This window comes from Atractosteus spatula, chromosome 13, assembly GCF_055471065.1.
Source record: "Atractosteus spatula isolate fAtrSpa1 chromosome 13, fAtrSpa1.hap1, whole genome shotgun sequence".
Taxonomy (NCBI): domain Eukaryota; kingdom Metazoa; phylum Chordata; class Actinopteri; order Semionotiformes; family Lepisosteidae; genus Atractosteus; species Atractosteus spatula.
Window position 1 is genome coordinate 32,299,773 of NC_142718.1, and position 10,654 is coordinate 32,310,426.

The 10,654-nt window shown below is 35.6% G+C and overlaps 1 protein-coding gene across 1 annotated transcript; it reads right to left on the reverse strand.

Annotated features, from left to right (window-relative positions):
* Positions 1–1,419: 1,419 nt before the first annotated feature.
* Positions 1,420–6,625, reverse strand: LOC148822083 (ropporin-1-like). The gene is made up of 5 exons (XM_088931347.1): positions 6,510–6,625; positions 4,669–4,786; positions 3,365–3,526; positions 1,858–2,039; positions 1,420–1,486 (listed from the first exon to the last, which is right to left on the reverse strand). Exons 1-5 carry the CDS (start codon positions 6,623–6,625, stop codon positions 1,420–1,422), a joined length of 645 nt encoding a protein of 214 aa, XP_088787473.1.
* Between the last annotated feature and the right edge of the window lie 4,029 nt (positions 6,626–10,654).

Consider the following 10,654-nt stretch of genomic DNA (forward strand, 5'->3'; position numbering starts at 1 on the left):
AGTCTAGATATCCCATTACTCCACACTGCTGTCTCAAAACAGTGTTCTAGAATTTATTAAATGGTAAGTGGTGGTCCAGCCATTTGTGCAATGTGTTAGTACTAACGTAAAGAGAATAAAATGGTAACAATCCTACAAAAAAGGAACTTTAGTTATGTGATACCGTAGTTTTGATTTATGGACCATAAAGACATCTTCAATTAAATACAATATAATAAATTTCAGTCTCTGGATTTCAGCTTTCACTTTTATACAACTTTGAACCAGAAAGCATGTTTTGGTTGGTTCTTTGTCTGCCATATTAATCTCCTATAAATTATGACAAATTTCCCATTTTTCAATTTAAAGTACAGTTAGGTCTATTTGTTTTTATATACAATCATTTCTATATGTGTTTACATTGAGAGTAATGTCCTTAAGAACATAGGATTAAAAGATGAATGAAGTGAACTGACAGTGGAACTTCATAAGTTCTGTATATTGGGTGTGGCACACCTGGGGACAGATATATTTTATAGATGGTAAACAGACACATTAAAACATTGTTTATTTTTACAATGCAAGGAATCAAAAACTCAACGAAAATCCTAGCTCTTGTGTGAGATCTAAACTTCTTCAATGCCCCTTTGTATAAATTACAGTTGGATAACTATGCTGTTCACTAGCTCCCAAACCAAGTCTTTTTTTTTCAAAATTCTTCTCCAAAACGTAGCACTTCTCCACAGGCCAGCCCACCTGACTGTAGAATGGTGGCTTCTTTGTACCTGTCACCCTCTGCACAGTGCATCTCGGAGGGTGTGCTCTCCTCCTGGACAGGAGAGGTAGATGGACAACACCAAACCTCTGTTTCCTGGTTTTTAAATGTTATTTGACCAATTGCCTTCCATTAGTTTATTAGGTGACAAAGGACTTTAGGCCATTCCCCATTGCCTTCTAGGGATTAATCTGTTATAGTTCAAAACTAAATACGTACAGTAGTTCACACAGTGTTAGTACTGTATAATTGTACAGTCTGTATACTTGACAGACGTAAACTGTCAGAATATAAAGAATTGACAGTTTAGCAATACTGTAACAGTTTCAATACGGAAAACAAAGCAAAGGTAGATTAATCTTATTTAGCAATTAGCACATTACTGTCAAGCATAGCCTTAAAGTGCTGGCATCTTAAGAAATCTTCATTGGTAGACATGAAGCAACCCAAGTGCTATCAAATAAAAAAAAATGAGAAATACACTTTCCACATAAAGAATTCATAGTAGTCCCCCATGCTGATACATTTCTTTCGTACACATTCCTTTTTTGATGCATTTATTGGAATACAGAGAGTCTGCTTGTGTTTATCAATGCTGTATGGCACGAGACAGAACATCATCCCCTTTGGATTCATGGAGCTTCCACAGGAGAACAGCAGGGAAGTTATCCTAGACGGAGTTTCCGATTGTTCATCAAATCAGACACTTTGACCACTCCCTCTGAAGACACACTGTGTGAAGCAGAAAACTGATTTGGAGAATATGCTAATACAGTAGAAATGGCACCATGATACAACACACGTTAAAGCATTAAAACATAAACAGAAAAAATATATAAAAAAACATTGTCTTGTTATCTTTTAAATTGTTTTACAAAATTTTTTTTTAACAATTAACAATTGTTAAACAATAACAATTCATTTTAATATATAAATATCTAGACATGATATTTTTGTAGTGTTAATCTGGTAACATGTTCTAAAATGCTTTAACATGATCATTTTCTTCCAAAACTGTAAGGAGGCTGCAGGATGTAACTCTGAGATGTTTAGCTGGATAAAAGATTAGATGTGTGTTTTAATTACAGAATGTGTTTACTTACACTTGAGTCTCCAGATGTTTTAACACTTGATTAACCTGGTCTTGAGAAACCTCTCTATCAACATCTGCTAAGTAGGTATAAAGAAACTTGAACATGTCATAGGGAACACAGGCGTCTGGGGGAGTAGAGTTAGGGTCTGAGTTCAATAAGTAACAGGCATGAATCATTGCATTTTTTATAGTCTGTTGAGAAAACAAAAAGACAGTTGTTACTAAATGAAGTTTTTTTTCTCCTAATGGTTTTGTTATATAACATTGAGAAACAGCTCATTTATATAAAATCTGAGATATTTTAGAGCACTCTATAGAGTAGTTTTTTTCTGTTAATATTCTTGTAGCTGGATTTAGTATACATTTTTTTTTATCAATATACAGGTATTTCCCATAGAACAATGAAGGCAGGACACTACATTAGTATTTCATCTAAAATACTGTGTAGCCTGTGACCATACATACTGTAATAGGTACAGGTAAAGTTGATGCTACTCATCGAGCCACATCCTAGTTTCATCACACTTATCCTGGTTTCCGTAGTGTTTAACAGACTAGAGAGCACCTTGGTCAAGGATATAACAGCAGTGTCTGTAGCAGGGACATGGACCCACAACCTAACAGGCCAGCAGCTTATCCAATACGCTCTGTCACTCTCTAGGTGCGGCATGACTAAACAAAAAAATTTGCATCCATCATTACGAAGAGTGAAACTGTGAATTTTTGGGTAATTGCAAGTATCTTTTTAGGTGAGTGCAGAGCTCTACATTTTGGCATTCAGCACAGAATGACCATCTGATCCATTCAAGGTTTCACTAGCATCTCTTTCCGTGTACTAAGCAAATAAAAATATTCAAGTGTCCATGTCAATTTAAGTGAGTCACTGGAAAAGCCTGTATGCTTGCTTCCATTCATAGACAATTTTTGGGTAGCTTGTTTTTGATGCAATGTACTATATATGAATATCAGAGTACAATCAAATGACTCATTTACATTTCAACACAATACAACTGTGTTTCAGAATATTGGGACTTATCGGAGGATCTTGGGTCGTTGGTAATGTTATCAGCACTTTTAAATTCTTGAGAGTAGCAAATCCAAACGCAGCAATGAACAAATATTTTTTACCTGCAGTTCTTCGATTGGTATAGCTACTACAAAACTCACCAATACTAATGTGCCAAAGTACCGTAAAATTAAAATCAGTTTGATTTAATATTACATTACTATTATGCTAATGGTACTGGAATTAATCAATTAATATACATTTTATCTGGTATATTGGCCTGCATCATGTTCTTGGAAATTAAGGTTACTATATGTGAAGAAAGCAGTGAGTGGAATTGGTGGGTATACAGTATGAAAAAGACTGCCAGGAAAAAGATGCATTTCTACATTGTAGAAACATTGTAAAACTGAGGAAGAGAAATAGGTTTTCTTTTTAGGTTTTCTATTGGTAGTTTTTGTCAGAGGTTGAATAAATGTCTATTTATTTTTCTTGACAAAACTTTACTTACCCCTCCAAGATAACTGCACCCAAGAGCTAAAAATTTAATCCACTCAAGTTCCTCTTCAAAGTGCCCCACGACAATAATATGTTTTAAAAGGTCAACTGGAAGACCAAATTCATTCCATCTGAGCTTGACTTCTTCTTGGTGCACTGTTTCTCTCTCTCCAAACTTCAAAGGTATGGAAAGGGAAAAAAACATAATAAAACCATTAATTTGAAAACATATTCTTGTTTATTTCCAATAATAATTTGAAATATTTATATTGTTAACATAACTGGATATTATTATCTGATATACTGTATAGACATTTTGATCATTTGAGTCCAGTCAGTTATGCTAAAAGTTTCACAGCATGAACTGTAACTGCAATTTCAGACAAAGATTTCATTTTGAAACGTAAACTAATGAAACTTAATTTTCCCAGTTATGCAGGGTTTATTTTAAGAATAGGGATGCACCCAACATACATATTGGTGACATTTGACACCAGACTAGTTTCCTGAACATTATGAAGTGGATGTTTTATACTATATACAGCGTGGTGACAAAGTGAAATTAACAAGAAAAGGCTAAGCTACTCAATTAAGGGGTATTAATCAGATTGTCAAGGAGAAGTGTTATTTACAGTTATATTGCCATCGTTTATTGAGATAATGATGAAATTTGACAATTTGTTTCAGAGGTGCTGATTTTTATGACGATACAATACTCTTTTTGTCCCCTCAGATGAGATGAGTTATTTATGATACTGACACTGATAATGGGGTACCCCCTGTACAGCAATACACTCTCATTATGATTGTCCCACTGAGAAATTTCTGATTAAAGCAGATATTGTAACCACAGAGGGAAAAAAACAATGCTATCAATTATTTTAACATTCTTAGCATTGATTAATTATTGCTGGCATGAAGCAAATAAAGGATCTTTTTATTTTAATTTCATACAGTATTTTAATTTTAATGTATTGCATTGTGAATGTCAGTGCAATAATAATAAAAATGTGTACAATGAAAAATCTGGTGTTGTTTACATCAGCTGTTGTAGGTGTCTGAAACAAGATGGTTCCCTGGGCGCTTTCAGCAAAACACTAGATAAAATCTTCAGATTAATAAGCTACTAGCAATCAGAACTGAGCAAGCATACAGTAGATGCCTCCTTTTCATTATATCCTTTCTGATATTATCTTCTAATTTATTTGGTATTTATTAATTCAGAAACACCAGCTGGATAATTATAAGGAGCAGTGTGTAGTAGTGGGTCTGTTAGGTAAACCCATTAAACAAAAAAACCCATCCCATCCCCACCACCTCTGTGTGTAGGGCCTTCAAAAGCTCTGGTGTGAGATCCATTCGACTTGCTGCAGCATTCTGATCAGATCTTGCTCTCACAGGAAGGGGCTGACCATTAGCTAAAGCAGTGAAATATCTGCACAGTTAGAAAATAGATGATAAAGTAAACAGGACTGGAAAAACAGTTTGATTACAATTGCAGAAAGTGACACAACCTCTGTTTTTTAATGGACTAAAACAGATCAATACAACATCAATCAGATCAGGTAAACCTTTTTTAGTCTTGAACAGATTAGGGGGAGACCTCATACAAGTGTTAAAAATCCTCAAGGCCATAGATAAAGTCAATCCACCTGTCATCCTCAAAATTAACAGTGAAACATGACCCAGAGGACACATGTAGAAACTACACTGCAACATATTTAAAACTGAGAACAGTCGACACTTATATACGCAATTTGTGGGAGTGTGGAACAAGCTACTCAGCCATGTTGTTGAAGGCCAAGCCCTTGGCTTCTTTAAAATGGCTGGGTCATTGGATCAATTAGCTATGAACCACCAAACAGGCTAGATAGGCTTAATGGCCAGCTCTAGTTTGTACCTTCTATTATATCCAGTAAGGATTTTTTTAGAACAATTAAAGGATCAACTGTGTTGTACTGTATGTATATAATTTGCTAATAATGATGGATCCACTGCAAGGCTGTTCTTCCATTGAACACATTTTGCACATTTATCTTTTTAACATAAATTTGTTTAAATGGAACAACTATTTTCAGCCTCCTCTAAGACTTCTCTAAGGGAGGATGTCTATTTTCAGTAATGTGATACTTCCCATAAAGTGGAGCAATTCTGGCAGGAGAAATTCTGGCATACTTGCATGTAGCCTGATAGAAACTAGCCCTTACACTACTTCAGTCATGTAGTTATAAGGGGAAGTCATAATGAACATACTGTATGCTTATAATGTCTGTTAAAAGACATCAAATCTTTATTTCACTTTTTTTTTGTGGAAATGATATACAGCTTATGGAAAGTACTAATTTCAGTTAAGCATTTGCCTAAAGTGTAGTACATGGCCTTTAAAATATAAATATTATGTCCTGAGCATGAACCAAATACTGTAATTCCACTACTGAAATTAGAAAATTAACTTTGAGGGAACCACGACTACTTGCTGGGCCAAATCTCAGCACTGCTGCTACCAGGTTTTCTGTTATTAATGTTGCATCTTCTCTCAACTAATCAGTAGTGTCAGTTCCTCTCTTTGTTTTCCTTTTCATTTGATTAAATATCCCCTACATAAAGCAGCACCTGTGTAAATATCTTTTTTCCTTCTCACACAGCTATTTGAGAAACTGATCACAAGAGCACGTTCACTGTGCCATTAATAAAATCAGGTTTATCCCAGAAGTGGAGATTTCAGAAACGCATAAACATCATTAGTGAAAAATTCTTCTAACAACTATTTAATCTGCCATTTTTAAGATAAGACTGGGTGTAATCTCACACAACAGTTAATAAAAGTTGTATATTCTTGGTTCCTAAATACTGTGTTTACAATCCTAGAATTTAAATGTAAAAGTCTAATAAGCATACTACAAAGGAAAAACACCTCTCTATACAGTAGATATCCTCTTCTTTGAGTAAGTTAATAAAACCTAATGCTTATACAGCTGTGGAGTATTTTTTGAGAGAAAAATATTGAAGAAACACTTAAGCTATCACTGCTACCTACTGTGTGTTGCAGGCTTTTCATTAGACCTATGAGATTCCCACTTCACAAGAGGAGAATCTATACTGCAATATTTGATTCCAGGCTGTTTTGAGTGCAGTATTTCAATAATGGAAGAACTTACATAGAAGACCACTCCAGCAAATCGGCTGGCTGTGTTCTGATGGCAGCTTTAGTAAACTGCTTCAGAATGTCTGGTAGCTCTGGTGGGATGATGACTTGCTTTCCAGACAGAGGCATTTCAGTGCCCAATCTTAAAAGATCAAGATGCAATGCATATTCATCAGAAGAAAACCAACGTAATAAAAACAGATGCCAAGAATTTAAAATTGCTACGAACAGTGGAAGATGTCGGACCAGCCTTTTCAAGGCAATACAAAGTACATAATCGCGAAATCAAAACTATCAATCTTTCACCAAGAAACATTTTTTTTAATTAATGAATTGCCATGCATTTTAGAACAAACCAGATAGTCAAATTAATATACATGTTCCAATATCTCTTTCTGCATATCGTTTCTTTTCACTTAATATACAGAAAATACGCCAATACAAATAATAATGTACTTTATACAGACTACACTGGACATATAACTGTCACAGCGCGATTTCTTTATCAGGTCTATAGACATCTCATTAAGAGTTAAATTAACTGCGTGTCTTGTTCTTTTCAAACCTGTTTTTCTGTCCGTTTTCTGAACAGTAAGTGCAGCACGGACTGGGCTACATTTTCATCATTCCGATTACAGTGTGTTTAATGCTCTATAGACATTTTTCAGTTTAAAAAATCAAAACATCGCCTGTTATCTTAAATAACAAGTAACAAGTTTAGCGGCATGTACAGGCGACAAAGTCTATCATATGAATAACTCCTTAAATCGATGTAGACCACCTTCACCATAAAAAAGTACTTAAATAATGCATTTATATCAGTCTGTAAAAGTTAAAATAAATACAGTCATCTCCAGACCTCTAGACCTTGACTTTTCTGAACAATGATCAGTCGCTCTAGTTGATAATTGGTGTCATCAAAAATTAGAAACTTGAGAAGCAGTCTGTCGCCTGAGTGTTCAGGTGTGCGGCTGTCAGATGATTTGACCTGATGTTTAACAAGGAGATTTTATTCGGTACTGTGTGTATTGTGATGTAGCTGTGACGAGATGGGAGATAGGATTTCATAAGTAAGCTGTGAATACTGTACATACCGTACCGTTTCATCATGGCAAAGTAATTTAAAACATTATTTTACATTGTAACGTTCCTCATTATTCCATTCTTATCTCCGCGTTAATCGGTAGCAACGCACCATTCTCCAGAAAACCAGAAAACCGCTTTTTTCTACTGTAAGAGAATTGTAGACTATCTAGGCTTCAAGAGGGTGACGTCACCTTCTGCAATAGGTTCAGTTCTACTGAGCCTTTCTAGGATAACATGAATCTGTTGGCTAACAAGCTCTTTGCTACTCCTTTTCCTTTTGTTACAAACCAAACGGACATAAGTTCTCTTTGCTCTTACAGATAGTATTCAAAGTATAGCTTTAAAAATAATATAAATTGGTAGAGACCAGACATAATTAACTGTGTACGATATGACCGTACCAAAAATGTGATATTGTTAATGTCTAAGTCTACAACACCAATGAAAGCCTTTTTTCAAAACCGTTACTATTCTTTTAATACATTTGGTGTTTCTATGTGTAATGTGTATGCTTATAAAGAATATTTCCAAATTATATATTTTTATCAACTTTTTATGGCAAGGAGCCGTTATATCTTACAACTCATACAGTATGTGGTCATCCTGGAGTAACGAGAAATCTTCGGCAATACTCGTTGTGTATAAAATATACCACTAGGGGGCAAATTATCTCTATTTTTAAAATGACAATGGACTCGATTTTCCTGTAATTTATGGCCCTACAAATTTTGAGTCACCACAAAATCTTTATAACCTGCTATTTTCTTCGCTTTATGTTTTTTTCCTCCTTGTCCATACTTATTTCACTTATTCTATTCAGTGGCTTAGCTTTACAGAACTTCTCATGTTTTATCCTTGTATGAGTCACAGTTGTTACCTTTAAATTAAAGGCAATTAAAATACGGTTGGAACCACAACTACTGGCATCTAGTCTTTATATTAAATATTTTGTGTGATAGACGTTTTAAATAGAAGAAGTTCTTTACTGACGTTTGGCGGGGATAATAACAAACAAGCCAATTTCACCCAGTTGTTCTAAATCATAATCATGATCTGTATCACAAGCAAACACCTCTTTTTCGCATTTTTTCTCAGGCCTCCTCTATCCATTTTTACAACCTACCCCTTGGTAAACTCCAATCCTCATCCTATGGGCAGGGGGCTATCTCAAAACCGAGCAGTTTAATGCCAAAACGTATTATAGTACAAAATACTTAATATTCACAAATGAAATCATTATTGGATGTCGTTATTCCTCGTGAATTTTTACCACTTCAACGTTTATTCAAACCCTACATTTTTCAGTGCTAGTTGACACATGTAGGCACATTATTGTAAGATACATGTTGACAATAGTTAAGCCAGCCACTGCTCGGTGAAGCCGCATACATAACTTTTTACATACCTGTGGGATGAGCTCATTTACTATAAATTATAACTATTCCACCACTATTGTTTTTCCCAGATGCCTACCTTTAAAAGAATCCTTCACATTACAATTGAGAGTTTAAATCTGTAGAAAAAAAAATGAATGTTGGACACAGTAAGACCTTGGCACGCTATATCCCAACTGCGTTGTCTGTTAACCAATTGACTTATTTGTTACTATACAGTATGTTTAACAGTTTAAGGCCTCCACGATTTTAAAAACTTATTTTTAGATTGCAAGTACGTTACTGAAACAAAATTAAAGAATTGTGCATCCATTAAGGTCAGTAATGCTTAGTAAAGTTAGCTTATTCTATGAGATTTAATTCTTTCAACGAAGAATGGAGTAACAGAAACGGGTCTATGGACATGTTGTAGGTCTTTTTTTCCCCAAATTTACAATGTTCTTGACAATTTGTTGTCGCTTGGAGGCGGTAGATGACCAGAACTCTGGTTGAAGGTAGGAAAATTGCCTTCGTTTCTGATAAAAAGGGAGCTTCGATTTTCAGATACAGCGTGCCTTTCCCATGGCAGATGGTTAGGGCTGTAACTAGTATAACGTCGCTATATCTGGATTCTGGGAATATACAGAATTGCACAGCCTGTAATCATTTTTACCACCCAAGTCAGTTGTCTGTAAACACCCAGAAATGTAATGACATTTGGGGGATATGAACTGGCCGCTCATTGATGAATGAATCGGGTGACTCACCCTGCACACACAAAATGAAAAAAATATGTGTGCCAAACATGGTATCTTCTATGACTCATCTGCATGGCTATTAAAATAACTGTACACATACCGTGCATTCCTGAGGGCACGATGAGGTCAAAACAGGAGTGCAACACAAAGAGCCCCGAACCGAAGCTGGCAGGAGTAAGTTCTTTAGGCAAAAATATCGCGTGAAATTCAGGTACTGCAACTCTGGTTGTCGAAGTAATTGGACTTTCTGTGACTATACACTAGATGGTCAAATATTTCTAGTTGCAGTTAAACTGGGAGCTGTATGCTGCTAGACCTGCCTACGAATATATTGGTTATTAATACGGGAAAAAGGAGGAGACGGGGCAGTGAGAAGGAGGGGTGAAAAAGGGTGCGGAAAGTCACTCATTGTCAGAAACGTAGACTTATTTTAGTCGCTTTCTCCACACACGAACAGACGTACAGGTACTGCCTTTGAGAACAAATGAGGTTTCTTTAGATAAGGTTGCTTTCGGAATTAGCAAAATGTAGGTACATGTTTATTTACATATATTTGGACACAGGGTGATATGTTATTTCTACCTACTCAGGCTGTTTCTCAGCACCAGAAACAGCATATTGAAAAACAGAAATCCGACGTTGTAACTACTGTTTTTCAGGATCAAAACCCCTTGCTCTGCACCAGTCACTTACATTATGCAGATTTGTATGACATCACTACAATATACTGCCAAGGTACAGTTCTAAAGCAACCATACGCTGATTCCTTACCCTGTGCAGCTAATTGTAAGGATATAGAAATCATATAATCTCGAAAATGTGCAAACGCATACGCTAAACACTGCACATAGCTGCAACACAATTTGCAGAACAATTTATTGCATCCTCGTTATGTGTCACATGTGCAGTGGATTGCTTTTGTGGCGCCGGAGCTGCTAGAA